Source organism: Lucilia sericata, unplaced genomic scaffold, assembly GCF_015586225.1.
Source record: "Lucilia sericata isolate MDLA Ls3-8-SP2 unplaced genomic scaffold, ASM1558622v1 Contig000548F_arrow, whole genome shotgun sequence".
NCBI lineage: Eukaryota > Metazoa > Arthropoda > Insecta > Diptera > Calliphoridae > Lucilia > Lucilia sericata.
The window spans coordinates 111042-132173 of record NW_023994558.1 but is presented as its reverse complement, the minus strand read 5'-3'; the positions used below and the strand labels follow the sequence as shown (position 1 = coordinate 132173).

Below are 21132 nucleotides of genomic sequence, written 5' to 3'. Positions count from 1 at the left end.
TAGTTGTAGTTAATTTTCAGTTTTAAACAAAAGTTAATTTTAGTATGTCTTGTGTTGTTTAATTTTGTTGTTTTTTTTGCCATTTTGGCAAATGAGTTATTTACCAGAAATCATGTTTTTGTTTTTCTGAGCCTGTACAAGATATGCCGGCATTAAAGCTGATATAAGGAAGAAAAGGGAGAATATGCTCATGTGTAAGCTCCCAAAATTATATTTTCAACATAAAACACTTTATTTCCGAGAAAAAGCATAACTATAAACAGCAACGTTTTACAAAAAAAATTAAAAAAGTTTTTAGCTTTGTATTGCTATTTCAGTTAAAAAAAGCTATTTTCGGAAGTAATAGAAAATAAACAACAACTAATAAGTGGAAAAGTTTTAAATACATCTTTGTGACTAAATTATGTTTTACTATAGAATGCACTATATACTAGAATATGATCTAGTAGTAGAATAACCATTGTCCAGACTTAGAATTAGACTATAGACTTTGTCTAGACTATAATTCAATCAAAAGTCTTGACCGTAGAAGAATAACTGTAGTCCAGACCTTAGACTGTCTATAAGCTCAAATACATACTAATCTATGGATTATAGTTCAAGGTAAAGTAGTCCATAGTCTATAGCCATCACTTTGGTTCAGTCTTTCCTCCAGATGTTGGAACAATCTGTTCAGATTATATACATATGAAGTTCAGTCTAAAGTCTAGCAGTTTAAATTTATTTTATACTTTCTCCACTTTAATGATTATATACATATGTATGTGTGTATGTATAACTTAGAAAATAATCGTAAAAATAAATTTTTATGTTTTAAAAAAATATCGTAAAAATCCTTTTAGTTTACATTAATCTTAAAAATTCATACATCTCAACACTTAAGAAAAACCATGTACAGGAAAATTGTGTAACTTAAAAAAATTGGTGTGTAGTGTGTTTTTTAACAAATTTTATTGGTCTTGTTCATTTATGACAACGCCATGTTAATGGATGAAGATTTTAAACAGCATTTGACATAAATGTCATTAGTTTTACTTCAACTTTGTTTCGGTTTTTTTCCCCCATACACTTTATTTTTTGACGCTAAAGCAAATGCCAAAAGACACATTGATATTTAGTTAAGAATGGTGTGAGATAAAGACATTTTTAAAAGGAAAAGTTAAAAAAGTAAATTAACTTCAGCAAGCATATTGCTAGGCATATGATATGAAAGTAAACTAAAGCCTATTTTTAGGAGAGAGATAAAAATAAATTTTAATTTAATTTATTAAACTAAATTTGTATTATTATGCTTTATTTATACTATTTAAAAGATGTTCTTTAAAGCATATTTCAGGGTACATGATAACGCAAAATATTAAAGCATATTGTTTGGCGAAATATTTAAACTTAACTTATGTCATTGCTTGTTTATTACTATATATTTTAAGGCGTATTTTGTTGGTAATGAAAACTAACTTAGGTTTTATGTTACCTCATTATCTATTATTATTTACCGATACTTCTCAGTTAAATATAACTTTATATTTAATATTAACGACCCCATGTGCCATTGACATTTTTAAAAACAATTTATAAACTTAAAAACATTCTAATTACTAAAGATTATACTGTCATAAAGCTATGGCACGGCCAAAAATAAAATATTTTCAGCCTAAAACTACACCTCATTGGAAAATGTTTGCCATCGTTTCTACTCCACAACACTGTCTGTATTATTTGCTGACAACGTTTGATGTTGCAGCTGTTTAGAAATACGTGTCATATTAGATTAACAGCAACAACACTTTTGAACATTGTCATTATTGTTGCTACTAGCAAAAAAAAAAACACCTTGTGTTGCAATGACAATCATTTATTTGGCAACAGCCGGAATTTTCATTTCACTTCATATTTTAAAATGTTGTTCTCAATTTTTCTTGATGTTGCTATTTAGTTAACGCTACCGTGGGAACCATTCATAGGCAACGGTCGAAAAAGGTTATAAAATACTTTATTATAAAAGGAAATTTAAAAAGTTGTCAATTTGTCATCAACGTCAATGATGATCGTCGTCAACACTTACAACACTTACACTGTGGGAGTCTCTACTGTTGCAGTACAAAGTCGTAATAAATTTAATGAGTTTTTGACATTTGATAATTATCAAAAGATGTTATATTAAGTTTAGTTTTAACTTCTTTTAAGATGAGCGTAAGGTCAAAGCGTTATAGGCTAAAGTAAAAGGATATTTGCCAAGAGAAAATTTAAATAAAATTTTCAAAATTAATCATAAAATATAATTGTGTGCTCTGCACAAGGCAACTTAACATAAGATTTTATTTTGTGATAAAATAAAGTTAACAACTAAAATAAATTTTCCTGTTTATTTATAAAGTAAAATAACCCAACGTGTTGATAATTATTTTTTTGTTTTATCTTAAAAAAACTCAATTATGTTTCGGGATTGCTTTAGATTAATTTACATAGAAATTCTATCTTTATTACGTTTTTTATCCGGAAAAGAAAAATATATAAGCTGAAACGTCAACAACAACAAACTAATAAACTTAAAGGTTAAAGAAAATACAACACAAAAAAAACTAGACTGAAGATTACTCTCGACTATAGACTAGACTATGGACTAGACTATAGACTAGACTATAGACTAGACTATAGACCAGACTAGACTATAGACTAGACTAGACTAGACTAGACTAGACTAGACTAGACTAGACTAGACTAGACTAGACTAGACTAGACTTGACTAGACTATAGACTAGACTAGACTATAGACTAGACTAGACTATAGACTAGACTAGACTACTAGACTAGACTAGACTAGACTAGACTAGACTAGACTAGACTAGACTAGACTAGACTAGACTAGACTAGACTAGACTAGACTAGACTAGACTAGACTAGACTAGACTAGACTAGACTAGACTAGACTAGACTAGACTAGACTAGACTAGACTACTAGACTAGACTATAGACTAGACTATAGACTAGACTATAGACTAGACTAGACTAGACTAGACTAGACTATAGACTAGACTATAGACTAGACTATAGACTAGACTATAGACTAGACTATAGACTAGACTATAGACTAGACTATAGACTAGACTATAGACTAGACTATAGACTAGACTATAGACTAGACTATAGACTAGACTATAGACTAGACTATAGACTAGACTATAGACTAGACTATAGACTAGACTATAGACTAGACTATAGACTAGACTATAGACTAGACTATAGACTAGACTATAGACTAGACTATAGACTAGACTATAGACTAGACTATAGACTAGACTATAGACTAGACTATAGACTAGACTATAGACTAGACTATACTAGACTATAGACTAGACTAGACTAGACTATAGACTAGACTATAGACTAGACTATAGACTAGACTATAGACTAGACTATAGTCTAGACTATAAACTAATCAATATACTACACTAAAGACTGCACTATAAACTAGACTAAGGACTAGACTAAAGACTAGACTATAAACTAGACTATGAACAGGACTAGAGACTACACTACCATAGACTAGACTATAGACTTTACAATATACTTGACAATCGACTAGACTATGGACTTGATTATAGACTTGACTAGACTATACTTTAGAGTAGATTATAGACTATAGACTAGACTAGAATAGAGACTAGTCTATAGAATATAAAATATACTATACTGAGCTAAATGTAAAAATTTTCTCAGCGCAACAAATATGAACTTATTTAAAATTTACAACACCCTCTTAAATAATACACATCCACTATAATAAAGGTCAAAATGGAGTAACGAACTTCCTCTTATAAGTACAGACAACTGATTGTAAATACATGTAAGCTTATACTTACCAAAAAACTTCAAAAAGTAGCTGGTAAATAAAATATTGCTACAACAAAAGACCTGCAAGTGTACGCCAAGTCAATAAAAATTATTTCATGTTTTCAATATTAAATTGAAATAAAATTATATGTATATATAAGAACTTTACATGAACAATGCAATACAAAGAGAATATAGAGCATTAATAAACAAATACAAGTAAGTTTAAAAATTATACTGTAACTTAAGTTATAACATACAGATTACATTTTTACTTTTAAATATAAAAAGTTTCCTTGTTTTCTTTTTTTTTTTGTTTTTGGCACAAGGGAGCTAAATCAGAAAACAAAGCAGAAAAAAGTAGCCTAAAATTATGTTATACATAACGGAAATAAGAAAAGCCTTAAAGTATGCCATAACTTTTGAAATAATATGAAATGTAATGAAATGCAAAACACAAACTTATTTTTAGCACATACATATACGAGTTTTTTTTATGTTTTAGGTTTTTATTTCAGATTCTTGCTAACTTTTGATGATTGCTGAAAAAAAATCTACATACATTTTATTTACTGGCTAAAAATAGCTTATCTTACTTTAGTTTTTGCATTTAAATGGAATATTTTGAAAATAAAAGTATCAATTTGTTTGTTAGTTACTGTTGGAAACTATGAATAACAAATCATTAATCAACAGGATTTATGGACTGACTACTGCCAAAGACTCACTTTAAAAAACTTTAAACTTTTTTCAGGCTTTCAAAAATACATATCTTTCACTCAAGTTTATATTAAAGTCTTCTAAATTTCTAACTAAAACTTTTGAAAAAGAAAGGATTGTAAGTCATTAGACACACTCATACTTTTATACATAGTTACTAACATACTTAGATACATGCCACAAAAACTTTAGCTGGTTTTTTTGTTTAAATTTTATTGAAGACAATGGGCCTTAATTACAATGACGTTTGTTTTAGACAATGTTTTTGTTTAGCATACTTAAAAGGGCGTTACATTTCAAAATCAAAAACAAAACTCGTCCCTAAACTCTTCTCTCATCCACCATTTTCGTTTTATGTAGGTTAGTAGCATAGCATAGGCCTAGGCGCATTTCCTGCGTAATAAACGTCAACATAGAAACTACAGGATATAAAAATAAACCCAGAGAAAATAATCCTAAAAAAGAATAAAACTAAACTAAAAATGCAAAGGATTTTCATATTTAATATGTTCACTCATACAAATAGATGATATTTTAATATTTTCTATTCATTTTCATTGTATTTTATGATTTTTTCCTTTTTTACAGTTTTCTTTGCTGTAAAAAATAAAACTTTTACTTTTTTGCCTAGTTTTAAAAATCTGAAAACAATTGTGTTGTGAGGAAAAAACCTTAACATTTTTTATTTCAAATTTATACCGCATCACCAGAGTACATCCGTTTTTAGGTGCATACATTTTACAAAAAAAAAATATATAATGGCTGGCTATTCCATCTGGACAAAAAAAACAGAAAAGTAAGGCAGTTACAGTTAAATTACAGTTAGAGAAAAGTTATAAACGTTAAGATATCAAGATGCATTGCACAATATATAAAGATCAAAATTTAGAGATATGAAGCTAGCAAAAGAGATATCAAGCTAGATATCAAGCTAGCAAAAATACCAAAAAATCAAGATATCAGAATAACAATATTCCAAGATATAAAGAAATAAATACACAGAGAAAACAGATTCGTTATCACAACCGAATTTGTTTCCAATCGAATTTGGTCGGTTACATGTACTACCACATGAAATGATTGTAATTACCGAATATTTCTTTTGCTTACACTATATTTTTAGAACTCATGTTAGCTATGATAATCGAATTTTCGGTTAATATCAGTGAATTTTTAGTAAGCGTAACTACTCTTTTTAAAAAAAACAATTCGGTTGTAGTGACCGAAAATATCAATATTAACCACCAATTAAAAGATATGTATTGTTTTAATTTTTATAATTTTTTATTTATTAAAACATAAATATATTTATATTATACACATATAACTCGTTTTTAGTTATATTAATTTTATATATGTATATGTATGTACATACATACACAGAATACTTTCGTACATGAAAAAACTAACCGCATCATTTGAAAATTTTGTTCCGAAAAGAAAAATTCGACATACAATTTTTGACGTGGGTGACAGGCTATATGCAGACACGGTATATTTTCATACACACACATACATTATGCACTAATGGATGGACAAATTTTATGAAATTTGCTAACGTAAAATATGTAAATTGCTTTACGCATTTAATGTTAGATTGTTGCTTCTTATTTGTTAGATTGATCTTGTAATTCGCTATCCACTTCTTTCATACATATACATTCACACATGTACATTCCGCATCAAGTTTTTTAATTTTAGAAAATTTAAGCGAAAAAACAAATGCGGGAAATTTTTTAGACCATTCTTCTTCTGGAAAAAATCGAAAAATGTTTCTATTATTTTTTGCAAACAAAACCGTTTTCATTAACTTACCTTTATAGATAATTATTAGTAAACTTCTGCACAAATCCAAATATAATTATTTGTGAAAATTAAATTTTATCAAAATAGTTTTGTTGACTTTTCTTTTCATATTTAGAACTTATTTTATTATTTTTAAAACGTCAAGAAAAAACTTTTATTATGTAGTCAGTTGGTAATACCGAATTGAGCTTTTTTATGATCAAAATAATTAAAATTTTTTAAATTCGGTTGGAATTACCAAATTATGCTTTACTGTATTCAAAATAATCGAATTTTCTATACTGTTGATAGAAATATGCGAATACAATAACTAAAATCATAGTTCTGGCTTAAATATATTGATCTAACCAATTTGTTGATTGTAAGTACAGTTATTTTCAATTATAACTGACAATTATAAATTTAAATATAGTTGTGCTTAGCGAACGAATAAAAAAAAGTTTTGAAAAGCTTTAATTAGAGAAAGTAACTGAATTAATAGTTGTATGAACCTTGATTCAATTATAGTTCTAATTTTTCAATTCTAAATACAAGAAATGTATTGCTTGCACCGTTTTTCAATAACTACAATTAATATTCCTTCACAGTTAATAAATATTTGTAATTGTGACCGATTTCCAACCAATCTTTTTTCTGTGTGTATATCATATTATCAATATATTAAGTTTAATAAAGTTATTAATCAAGACATCAAAATATGAAGAAGATATTAGAATATCAAGATATCAGGATATCGAGATATAATGATATCAAGATATCAAGATTTTAAGATATCAATATATCAAGATTTTAAGATTTCAAGATATCAAGATTTCAAGATATCAAGATATCAAGATTTCAAGATTTCAAGATTTCAAGATTTCAAGATCTCAAGATATCAAGATATCAAAGTATCAAAATATTAAAATATCAATATATCAAGATAATGAGATATCAAGACATCAAGATAACAAGATAACAAGATAACAACATAACAAGATAACAAGATATCAAGATATCAAGATATCAAGATATCAAGATATCAAGATATCAAGATATCGAGATATCAAGATATCAAGATATCAAGTTATCAAGATATCAAGATATCAAATTATCAAGATATCAAGATATATTATCTAAATGTCAATATATCAATTTATCTAAATGTCAATATATCAGATATTAAGATTTCAAGATATCATGATATCAAGATAACAAGATATTAAGATTGACAGAGGTCAAGATTTCAGAATAACGAGGTATCAAGATGTTATGATATCAGGAAATTAAGATATAACTTATAATGTTCAGTTCCTGGTATCATAACATCTTGATACAGATAATATTTCTAATTTATTTATACAAATTTTCCCCGTGTATCACTACAACAATTAAACGTTATGTCTGTTAACCAAAAGATTTATTCTAACGTCGTCAGCACCACCATCGTCATCATCATAAACATCATAAAGATGACGATGATGATAATGATGACAATGAAGCTGTACTAAAGCAAAAGAAGTAAAATCCTGGCAAAGGCATACATACATCCGTAACTATTCTTAAATATCCTTTTTCCTGAGTTTGTTCTAAAATAAAATATTGTTCTAGGATCTGAAAAAAAAAATAAGGAGACAAAAAACACATACAAACTCAGGCACATTTAGTGCATAAAAAAAGTCTCAGCAAGATATGATGACTTAAAAAAACAAACAACAATAAATGAAACGAAATGAAAACATTCATAAAATAATCAACATTTATATCTTTTTTGGCTGTTACTACCACTGCTGCTGCTGTTTTCCTTTAAAATGTCGCTTTTCATACTGCAAACTGCAGAATTTATGTTTGTTTTATGTGAATTATTACATGAAAGGCATTTTCATTTTTTTGTTTGTTTTAAGAATTATGGGGCAGTTTTTTTTTCTAACATTGTTTTAAAAATAAACTAGAATGAACCTGAAATAAGTTTAAAATATAGGAAAAGGTTTCCTAAGAGTAAAGCTAGTTATTAAGTAATCTAGAAACCTACATACAATCAATTGCCTTAATTTGTGACTTTGTAGAGTATAATAAATTTTTTTATTATTTCCCACTTAATAAATTGAAGCATAAATAAAAGGCAATTTAAAATAATTAGCATACTTTTAGGGACCATTAAATTTATGTATTAGAAAGTCTATGCTAATTATAATTTATTTGTGTTTGTTTTATTAACTTAAAAATTTATGACTTTTTCACAAATTACAAATATTAACACTCTATTAACTAATTTTTAATGAGCTTAAGATATTAGAAAACAGTGATTTAAAAATTGCTAAACTTGTTTAGGTGACAGTTTTGTTTTTATTTCAATCTTTTCCCACCAGCAAGCTTATTACTTAACCAAAACCATACCTTGCTTACTAAAACGTAAAAACGGTTTAAATTAGAAATCAAAACAGCTTATAAACTAAACTCCACTATCATTTACCCTAAAGAATTAAGAATATTTTGTGTGTATCCGCACACACACACAAATAAACCTACCTCCCTCCCTCCCTAGCATAAACAATAACTTAAATCTCTTTTTAACAAAAATTAGTACTTAAAATTTTCGTTACCGCTAAATAACATCTACCAAAAAATAATAATAACAACAATGGTTAATAAAAACACAAAAGAATACAGAAAAATATACTATAACACCTAAAAGTATGCCACGATAAACTTAAACAACTTAAACCCAGCTAAAAGTAGTGAGAACAAAACAACAATAATGAAAAGGAAAAAAATTAAAACTATAACAAGCTTTCAAATGCTAACACCACTAACGGTTAATGGTACTCTACAAAGGTAAACGAAGTGATTGTCAAATTTGCTAACTAACTAAGATATCAGACTGCAAGATATAAAGTTATATAGCCATCAGGATATCAAAAGGTTAAGTTAAGACATCAATATATCAAGATATTATGATATAAAGATATCAGATATCAATGTATAAAGATATCAAGATATCAATATATCAAGATATAAAGATATCAAGATATAAAGATATCAAGATATCCAGACATAAAAATATCAAGACATCAAGATATCAAGATATCAAGATATCACGATATCAAGATATCAAGATATCACGATATCAAAATATCAAAATATCAAGATATCCAAACATCAAAATATCAAGACATCAAGATACATATTAAGATAACAATATATCACGATATCAACATACTTATCAAGATTTCTCGATATCAATATATCAAGATATTAAGATATCAAGTTCTGAAGGTATCATAATATTTATATATTAAGACGTCAAGATATCAAGACAAAAATGTATCAAGATATCAATCATATAAGATATAAATATAACAAAACATAGAGATACCAAGATATCAAGACATTATGATATAAAGACATCAAGACATCAAGATATTGGGACTAATAGTAAATGTGTAGTCGACACATTCACCATGTCGACTATTAGTTGTTGTAGGGTAACAGCAAAATTTAGAAAGCAGCATAACTATCAGGGTATTAGAGTTTTGAAATCTCTAGGTATATATTTCTACAATAGTGTTAGTGTAGTTTATTTGTTATATGTATGTTAGTCTAGTGTAGAGTACGGTACAGATAATACTTACATTAAGAACTTAAAATTCTTCGTAACAAAAATTGTGTAACAACACACAGCTTAAATTGTGTTTACACACAATCTCTCAAACTCTTGATGACATTCATACATACATATGTTTATATGTATTACATTTTAGGTATTAATAAAATTCTCTTTGCACTATTGTGTTCAACCACTGCTAACATTTCCTAAAAAAAAAACTCCCAAATGAAATCAATGCTAAAACTTTTTGTATTTTTAACAACATCCACTTATTTTATATACTTTTTACAATTAGAATTTATCGAAAACATTTTGGGGAATTCGTCATTTGTTCTTTATTTAGTTTTTAGTTCTCCAGTTTAAATTGATACTATTTGCTGTCGAAAAGGTACTTACATTTAGTACTCTGTAAACAAAACTAATGGACTGCAACAAATAATGAGAAATTGTTTAAAACGAATGCTGTATTTATTATTTCATTTAATTTGTTTTTTTATTTTATTTTTCACACTTCTTACTTTTAATACTTTTACCACGATAATGAGAAAAGTTTATTTTTTTTTTCTCCCTTTTTTTTTGTTGGAAACGTGCAATTTTTTGTAAAAAGCATTAAGAGGTAAACAGCGTTTCTAATCGTGTTAAGGAAACTATTTACAGTGTGTAGACATTGTCAAGAAAAGTTTATAAAGTTTTTACAATAGAAATTGAAGAGAAAGGATATGAGAAAGAAAAGAAAACTTTGATGAAGTTAGTTAAACTGGGAAATTATTATTAAAAATTCTGCAAGCAAATAGAAATATGTAATCATTTGATGAATTTTAGTTCTAGTTCAGTTCTAGTTCAGTTCTAATTCAGTTCTAGTTCAGTTCTAGTTCAGTTCTAGTTCAGTTCTAGTTCAGTTCTAGTTCAGTTCTAGTTCAGTTCTAGTTCAGTTCTAGTTCAGTTCTAGTTCAGTTCTAGTTCAGTTCTAGTTCAGTTAGTTCAGTTCTATTCAGTTCTAGTTCAGTTCTAGTTCAGTTCTAGTTCAGTTCTAGTTCAGTTCTAGTTCAGTTCTAGTTCAGCTTCTAGTTCAGTTCTAGTTCAGTTCTAGTTCAGTTCTAGTTCAGTTCTAGTTCAGTTCTAGTTCAGTTCTAGTTCAGTTCTAGTTCAGTTCTAGTTCAGTTCTAGTTCAGTTCTAGTTCAGTTCTAGTTCAGTTCTAGTTCAGTTCTAGTTCAGTTCTAGTCAGTTCTAGTTCAGTTCTAGTTCAGTTCTAGTTCAGTTTCTAGTTCAGTTCTAGTTCAGTTCTAGTTCAGTTCTAGTTCAGTTCTAGTTCAGTTCTAGTTCAGTTCTAGTTCAGTTCTAGTTCAGTTCTAGTTCAGTTCTAGTTCAGTTCTAGTTCAGTTCTAGTTCAGTTCTAGTTCAGTTCTAGTTCAGTTCTAGTTCAGTTCTAGTTCAGTTCTAGTTCAGTTTCTTCTAGTAGTTCTAGTTCAGTTCTAGTTCAGTTCTAGTTCAGTTCTAGTTCAGTTCTAGTTCAGTTCTAGTTCAGTTCTAGTTCAGTTCTAGTTCAGTTCTAGTTCAGTTCTAGTTCAGTTCTAGTTCAGTTCTAGTTCAGTTCTAGTTCAGTTCTAGTTCAGTTCTAGTCAGTTCTAGTTTCAGTTCTAGTTCAGTTCTAGTTCAGTTCTAGTTCAGTTCTAGTTCAGTTCTAGTTCAGTTCTAGTTCAGTTCTAGTTCAGTTCTAGTTCAGTTCTAGTCAGTTCTAGTTCAGTTCTAGTTCAGTTCTAGTTCAGTTCTAGTTCAGTTCAGTTCAGTTCTAGTTCAGTTCTAGTTCAGTTCTAGTTCAGTTCTAGTTCAGTTCTAGTTCAGTTCTAGTTCAGTTCTAGTTCAGTTCTAGTTCAGTTCTAGTTCAGTTCTAGTTCAGTTCAAGTACTGGACATTGTAAAAAAATTAATTTTGGAAATTGGGATTGGTCTTACGAAGACAATTTCAAATATACTGCTAAGAAAGTGTATCTTACAAAAAATCCATCTTCTACTTTGTCAATCAATAAAATTTAATAAAAAAAATAAAACGTAAGCTTCTGACAATAGTTTCTTTAGCGTAGAAAGGCAACAAAATTTCTTATTATTTTGCAAAACTTCAAAAGAATTTATAAACTTCAAAGCAATATTACTTATAAATTTTGCCAAAATAATAACAGTAATCCCTTAAACTAGAATTACTTTGAGTAATCAAAATTATTATTGCGACAACTGGTGTATTAAATATTTATTACAAATTACTTTTCAAATCAAAAAAAGAAAACAGGAAAATATTAAAAATAAAAACGAGAAAATAATTACATGATTGCAAGTAGAGTTTACAGATTATAAAATACATAAATAATTGCTGCTATCGATAGTCATGATTACTGCTTGGGAGGAGCTGTTGGAAAACAGTTGCCTTAACACAGCAGGCTTAAAGTTGCAAAGCTATTTGTTGTACAAACAAATATATGTGACTGGTAGCTGCTGTTTACGCCAGACTAAGCAAAAATATCATCATTAAAATAAAATATAAAAAATAATGAAACGAAATGGACACAAAATTAGAAATTTGTTTTATAAAAAACAATCTTTAGTTTAGTTATTAAAAAAGCAAAGAGAGAAATTATAGTATTATAAAATATTTGTTGATATCAAATATTTAAAGAGTTGTTAAGAAAAATTTAATAAATTATACCACAAAATTAGGGGAGAAATTATAGCTGTTAGTTTGCAACACCCGCAGCAGACCACATGAAACATTTTACAAAGAATTTATAAAAAGGAAGTTTGTATACATAAAGAAACTAATATTATTTATGAGTTCTAGCGAGAGAGAAAAATAATGAAACCTAAAAGTATGTTTTATTTTTTCTGTTGCACTTTTTTATTTCTTTTACTTTTTACATTGCAACTCAAGGTTGTGGTTTCTTTTACCCTGTTCTTTTTTTCTTCTTTACTTTTTTAGCAAATAAAATGAGTTTTAATTATGTATAGAGTAAAATATAATAAAAAAAATTTAAAAGAAAAGTCAAGGAACAAAACCAAATAGAAGCAAGTTTACATTAATTACTAACTGGGAATTTTCTATTTTATGAAACAGTCCTTTACAAGAGGGGACTTAACTTCACAACGAGGGTTTCTTTTTTCCAGGGAATTTAATAACAGAAATGTAATTTAGCTTCAATACAGACTATAGACTAGGCTATAGACTAGACTATAAACTAGACTATAGAGTAGACTATAGACTAGGCTATAGACTAGACTAGACTATAGACTAGACTATGGACTAGACTATAGACTAGACTATAGACTAGACTATGGACTAGACTATAGACTAGACTATAGACTAGATTATAGACTAGACTATAGACTAGACTATAGACTAGACTATAGACTAGACTAGACTAGACTAGACTAGACTATAGACTAGACTATAGACTAGACTATAGACTAGACTATAGACTAGACTATAGACTAGACTATAGACTAGGCTATAGACTATACTATAGACTAGACTATAGACTAGGCTATAGACTATACTATAGACTAGACTATAGACTAGGCTATAGACTAGACTATAGACTAGACTATAGACTGGACTATAGACTAGACTATAGACTAGACTATGGACTAGACTATAGACTAGACTGTAGAGCTAGACTATAGACTATAGACTAGACTATAGACTAGACTAACTAACTAACTAACTAACTAACTAACTAACTAACTACTAACTAACTAACTACTAACTAACTAACTAACTAACTAACTAACTAACTAACTAACGAACGAACGAACGAAAGAAACAAACTAACGAAAGAACAACGAACGAACGAACGAACGAACGAAGAAAGAAACGGAACGAAAGAACGAACAACGAACGAAAGAACGAAAGAACGAACGAACGAACGAAACGAACGAAGAAGAAACGAACGAACGAAAAGAACGAACGAAACGAACGAACTAACGTAACGAAGAACGAAGAACGAAACGAACGAACGAACGACGAACGAAGAGAACGAACGAACGAACGAACGAAACGAACGAACGAACGAACGAACGAACGAACGAAACGAAAACGAACGAACGAAACGAAACGAACGAACGAACTGAACGAAAACGAACGAAAACGAACGAACGAACGAACGAACGAACGAACGAACGAACGAACGAACAACGAAAACGAAAACGAACGAACGAACGAACGAACGAACGAACGAAACGAACGAACGAACGAACGAAACGAACGAACGAACGAACGAAACGAACGAAGAAACAAGAAAGAACGAACGAAACGAACTAACGAACGAAACTAACTAACACGAACGAAACGAACGAACGAACTAACGAACGAACGAAACGAACGAACGAACTAACTAAAGAACTAACTAACGAACGAACTAACGAACGAACGAACGAACAAACAACGAAACGAACTAACTAACTAAAAGAACGAACTAAACTAACTAACTAACTAACTAACTAACTAACTAACCAACTAAATAACTAACTAACTAACTAACTAATTAACTAACTAATTAACTAACTAACTAACTAACTAAATAACTACATACTAGTTAGTTAATTAATCAGTTTCTTTAAAATATTTATTACATTAATTTACATCAACTACAAAAATTATTTATGCATTTAAATAAATTTTAAACCCAAACGAATATTTATATTGCTGCACTAAAAACTGCTGCATATTTATGGGCCGAAACTTTACCTTTCGCCAAATAATGGCCACATACCGCCGAAAATTACAATTTCTTTTAAAACAAAGAAGCGCGTTACTCTTGTAAAGTTTAATTTGAATTTTAATATTTTATATTTCTATGCTTCGAAAAACGAAAAAAGAACAAGGCCACTCATATATACACAGGGACAAAACACATTACACTGATAAAATCATGAGGTAAAACTCTTTGTTTAAATTAATAGAGAAAAATGATCTGCAGTGGCCCCCAGAATGAAATTTATACGTATATAAGTTAGAGTAAAAGGGAAAATATAAAAAATATACATTATTTAGTTAGTGAGTTTATAAAATTTGTATACATATGTACTATTTAAAGCATACTCTTCGGCAAGTAACAACATATACTAGGTAAAAGTAGTAGTAGAAACAAAAAGTATGCTATAATTTTTCTAGGTTATAAAAATATGTGAAAGTAAAAGCATAATTTTGGCCACTCTGAAGCTTAAGAGAAATTTAACAAAAGAGGAAATCTAAAAAAAACATGTTTTTATAACATTATGCATAATTAAATCTGGCAATAGGCTAATTAAAATTAAAAAAAATATTTTTTAATAAAGTATACTTTGAGGTGGTGTTTTAAAAAAACAACTATTTTGTGCAACGAAATTTTAAGCTGATTTATAATGAAAGAATATGTTTTAATTTTATATAAATATATTGCCAATTTTAAAGTGGTTTTAGGTTTATTTAACTAAAGTCTATTATTAGGCGTTTATTTAAATTTTATTTAATTTTTTATTAACTTTTTCTTCCAATGCTTCTTAATGGTTATGTTTATTTAACTTATTTTTGTATTATGTATACACACACATCCATAGAGTCATGTCAAATTAAACACTTTTCAAACATTATCCCCAAATACATATCAATAATCAATTTCGAACACTTTACTTTGACATTGTAACCACTCCTCAGCTGTAACAAACAAATTAAAATAAAAAACTAATAACCCAGCAAAAGTAAGAAAAACAATAAAACTTTTATTTGCAATTACATAAAATCAAATGAAACTAAATCCAGGGAAACTTTTAGCACGTGTTTAAATAATCCCTTTAATAGAAAGTTTATTGTTATTTAATTTGGTATTAATTAAATTATTTTTATACACCACTATAATAAAGGAGTATTCATATGTATATTGCGACTTTTTGCCAGTATCCTGAAATCTTTAAAAAGTTTTTGGCAGCATTGTTCATTGGTTAACTGTATTGACACATTTCACCTTACAAGTCCTTGTGCAAGTAACAGAAAAATCCCATTACTTTACATACGCACATTTATTATAAGACACAATTCAAATGTAAACATTAACATAATTTGACAAACTGTCTAAAGAATACAACAAAAAAAAAAAAAAACAAAAAACTCTTGCCAGACTTTATTTAATATGTCATGGTTGGATGAAAATATATAGACCTGAAAGAAAACACCACTAACTCGTTAGAATAGATAAATTTTTTTACAAACTCGTTTAACTCCGAGATTTTACATATTTCCAGTTTTAAGAATTTTAAGTTTAACAAGTAAGAGCTTTAAAAGTCACAAAAGATTATAGAACTAGAACGAATTTAAATATAATGATGAAAGCTTTAAAAGTTTAATACTTATAGACCAAAGCTTTTAAATATAGAGCATTATATGATATATTTAAAATTCAAAGCTTTTAAAGTTTATGGTTGAATATTTGATAGTTATTGTTTTAAATATAAGCTTTAAATGATTAAAATTTGGGAATTAGGGTTTTAAAAAGCTTTAAAATATTGAAAATTAACATGTTAAAGCTTAAAAAGTTAGTGCATTAAAATATAGATTTAAAGTTGAAAGCTTTGGAATATTAGATATGTTTAATTCTTTGAAAGTTAAACTTTAAAAGTTAAAGCTTTAAAGAATACGTTTTGAAAGTTAAAGCTTTTAGAGTGCTTAAAAGAAAAACTTAAAATTTAAAAGCTTTTTATTAGAACATTATAGTTTAAAATCATAAAGTTATTAATGGATTATTTTAAAGCTTTATAACGTTTAAAAGTTTTTTTAATTATTTAAATGTAAAACTGAGACTCGAAAGGATAAAGTTTTTAATAGATGTTTTTGGTTAAAATTTAACATTTTAAAAGAAAGCTTAACGCTGCAAATGATAAAGATTGAAGTTTAAAAAAACCTTATAGGTTAGGAAATTACTTTTAAAAGAAAAAGCTTTGAAGAAGCTTGGTATATAATACCCTAAAATTTAAAAATAAAAGCTTTGATAGAGAATTAAAGCTTTGCAGCCTTATTCAAAAACGTATGTTAATGATGAAAACAGTTAACAACAGGGTTTTTATATGGTAAAGGTACTGAGAACTCGTCATTAATAGAAAGCTTTTGAAGCAATTCGCTTGAAAGCTGCATAATTTAACATATAAGGCCGTTAAATTAAGCTCTAATCAAATTTTTAAAATTCATAAAAACTACGAAAAGTTGTTTTAGTTAGTAAAAGCTTTTATATTTAAGTATGAGATGATTAACGGTTTAAACTTCAAAAATTGAAAGTTTATTAATTTTGAAAGTAAAAGCTTTGAAGATAAGTGCTATAAATGTTAAAAAATTTGTGGTTTGAACTTAAGAGCTTAAAATTTAAAAGGTTTAAAAGGCTTTATTAGCAGTTGTCTTAAAAGCTACATAATTCAACTTCAAGGCCGTTAAACGAGTATTTTAATAGTCGCAAATATTTCATGTCTATTACATTAGCAATAAGTAAAAAATCCTTTATAAGTCTTAAAATACTTGGGAAAATAAAATACTCTAACACATATTGTAATCCAATATTAAAAGTCTTTAATTTTATTTAGCAAAACACACGCATATGTTGTCTAAAATATATAAGAAAATATTTATAAAGTTTTCTCAGACAACCCGGTAAATTTTTGTTTAGCAATGTTCCCTTTTCCATACTAACTAATTTTGATATAAGTTACTGACTAAGATGACTGAAAAGATCTTTTCTAATTTGACTAATTAGCTCTTTAACTAGCCAAGTAACTAGTCTGCTAACAGTTCCCATGTATTACTGGGTATATGAATTACACCTACACTCATATGTATAATATAAATACATACATATGTATGTATGTACTTTACATATTACGTATGTATTATTTTCTTCTGTTTTTTACTTTTATTTATATTTATAGACTTCTTTAAGAATTTTATACAACAATTTATTTATTATTATTTTTTATATTTTTGTTTATTTTATTCAATGTTTTACTTTTTGCCGTTGCTTACTTAAGTATTATTTTCTTAACAAAATGAATAATGTGAAGAAGGTTTTCTTTTGCATATAACCTGATACATGGGATGTTGAATTTCTTTGCATATTGTTTTCAAAAAAAAATTAATTAAGTATTAGAGTAGATATAACAAGAGATAGTAGAGCGTGGCTAGTGAGATAAGTTTTAACCCTTTATTTCATAGTCTGAAACATATAGTTATATTGCTCAAGTTTTGTTTATATTAGTTTAATTCAAAACAATTTTGAATTTTTGTTTTCTTTATAATGTATTTCATATTTTTTCAGTGTTTCAGTCACATAAAGTACATAAAAAACTTACATCAAACTTAAAAAGACAGTTTATGAATTTTAGAATGAAATATAAACTTTTTGTATACTTTAAATTACACAGAGTTACTGCCTTATACATAACAATTTATCAAAGGTTTATAACACATTTTGTATGAAAATTTGTCTAACCTTTGATAAATTGTTACGAATATGGACCTTATTTTTGAACTTTTAAATTTAAAAAATCACAATTTTTTAGTTTCAAACAGATTTTGATATTCGACGTTTTGTCTTAATCGCAAAAAAGAGATAAAAAACGTTATGGTCACATGTCTGAGTTACGATAGTAACGTAAATAGCAAAATCTTTCACCGGTTCACCGATGTCGCAAAATTTTTTTTAGAGTGTAATTGCATTGGTAGATACAGTTAAAGGTTATTTTCATAGAAAATTAGTTAGTTAGTTAGTTAGTTAGTTAGTTAGTTAGTAGTTAGTTAGTTAGTTAGGTAGTTAGTTAGTTGTTAGTTAGTTAGTTAGTTAGTTAGTTAGTTAGTTAGTTAGTTAGTTAGTTAGTTAGTTAGTTAGTTAGTTAGTTAGTTAGTTAGTTAGTTATAGTTAGTTAGTTAGTTAGTTAGTTAGTTAGTTAGTAGTTAGTTAGTTAGTTAGTTAGTTAGTTAGTTAGTTAGTTAGTTAGTTAGTTAGTTAGTTAGTTAGTTAGTTAGTTAGTTAGTTAGTTAGTTAGTTAGTTAGTTAGTTAGTTAGTTAGTTAGTTAGTTAGTTAGTTAGTTAGTTAGTTAGTTAGTTAGTTAGTTAGTTAGTTAGTTAGTTAGTTAGTTAGTTAGTTAGTAGTTAGTTAGTTAGTTAGTTAGTTAGTTAGTTAGTTAGTTAGTTAGTTAGTTAGTTAGTTAGTTAGTTAGTTAGTTAGTTAGTTAGTTAGTTAGTTAGTTAGTTAGTTAGTTAGTTAGTTAGTTAGTTAGTAGTTAGTTAGTTAGTTAGTTAGTTAGTTAGTTAGTTAGTAGTTAGTTAGTTAGTTAGTTAGTTAGTTAGTTAGTTAGTTAGTTAGTTAGTTAGTTAGTTAGTTAGTTAGTTAGTTAGTTAGTTAGTTAGTTAGTTAGTTAGTTAGTTAGTTAGTTAGTTAGTTAGTTAGTTAGTTAGTAGTTAGTTAGTTAGTTAGTTAGTTAGTTAGTTAGTAGTTAGTTAGTTAGTTAGTTAGTTAGTTAGTTAGTTAGTTAGTTAGTTAGTTAGTAGTTAGTAGTTAGTTAGTTAGTTAGTTAGTAGTTAGTTAGTTAGTTAGTAGTTAGTTAGTTAGTTAGTTAGTTAGTTAGTTAGTTAGTTAGTTAGTTAGTTAGTTAGTTAGTTAGTTAGTTAGTAGTTAGTTAGTTAGTTAGTTAGTTAGTTAGTTAGTTAGTAGTTAGTTAGTTAGTTAGTTAGTTAGTTAGTTAGTTAGTTAGTTAGTTAGTAGTTAGTTAGTTAGTTAGTTAGTTAGTTAGTTAGTTAGTTAGTTAGTTAGTTAGTTAGTTAGTTAGTTAGTTAGTTAGTTAGTTAGTTAGTTAATGTCTTCGATTCTTGACTACATTTTGTTGTTCCTTTACCTAAACTTAAAATTAATTCTACGTATTAAGATTATTCTTATTTTTCTTCTCTAAAATAAATATTAAAATAAGACAGCAACATGTGTCTTGAATACTAATAATACTTGTCATGTTATAATAAAAAATCATAATCTCTTGTAACAATTTTTCTTTGCAACAACAAAATAAACAAAAAATAAAGCAAAATTACAAATTACTACTGCTAGATTATTATTTCAGTAAACGAAAACATGAGCTTCTACTTTTTTTCAACTCACGATTTATTAATTTTAATTAATTTATATATTCCAACTGAAAACAAGGAAACGAGAAAAGAAAATACCAACGAATATCTATGACAATGTGAAAAGATTTCTTAATAAAGTTGTTAAATTAAAAAAAGAACCGTTTGCTTTCATGCCAAATAAAAAAAGAAGTTGTCAAGGAACATGATACGTACTACTACAGCCAATAGTACAAGAGTATAAAAAGTTAAATCAAATAAAATAAACTGAAAAAAAATATTTACATGTAAAATACTATAGCATACTATAAGGAAAAAGTTATGCTGTTCTTGCTGTTGCTTTTCAAAAGCAAATATTTAAAATAATTAAAGAAAATGAGCAAAAGAATTAACATTTAAGATTTTTTCCTATTTTACTTGTTGTGTTAGTTAGTTAAGCAAAAGTTTAAATAAATATTGACAATTTTCTTTTTTTGCTTTTTTCCATTTCAGCTGGATTTACAATTGCAAGATGAGGCTGGTGGTGATATTTCAAGTTTTATTACCAATGGTGAATGGGATCTGTTGGGTATGTTGAAATTGTGTGTTTTATTAAAATACAATGTTAATGTGTTTAAAGAGTGTGTAATGTTGCAAGGCCAAGTTATATAATTCTTGAAATATTTAAGATTTGTTGCTGAACATTAAGTTCTATGTTGCAAGAGTTTCTTTAAAATTATTAATATAATTTCTTAACGCGGTGAGACAAAAAATAATGTTCTTTTGTATTAGTTGAAAAATTATTGAAATATTAAGCAACATGTCGCCATTGAAAATAAGGTATTATAAATATTTTTAACATGTTGCTGCAACAAAATTTAAAAACCTTTATATGTAAACCTAAATTTGCTACCAACTACATTATATAAAATTTTAATTGTTTATTATATTTTTGCAACATGTTTCTGGCAACATTAATCAAACTTTTTGCAACATGTTGCTAAAAAATTCAAAAATTAGCAAAAAAATCTTATTTTACCATTAGCTATTTTATATTAACACATGTTTTTACTTTTGCAACATGTTGCC

The 21132-nt window shown here is 27.4% G+C and overlaps 1 protein-coding gene across 1 annotated transcript in view; it reads left to right on the top strand.

The window, feature by feature from the left end:
* LOC119606049 (neuronal acetylcholine receptor subunit alpha-7) overlaps positions 1–21132 on the top strand; it is a 165366-nt gene that overhangs the window by 99650 nt on the left and 44584 nt on the right. The window contains exon 5 of the mRNA XM_037959422.1: positions 20557–20632. Within this exon, the coding sequence (XP_037815350.1) occupies positions 20557–20632 (76 nt within the window). The remainder of the gene's footprint in view (positions 1–20556; positions 20633–21132) is intronic.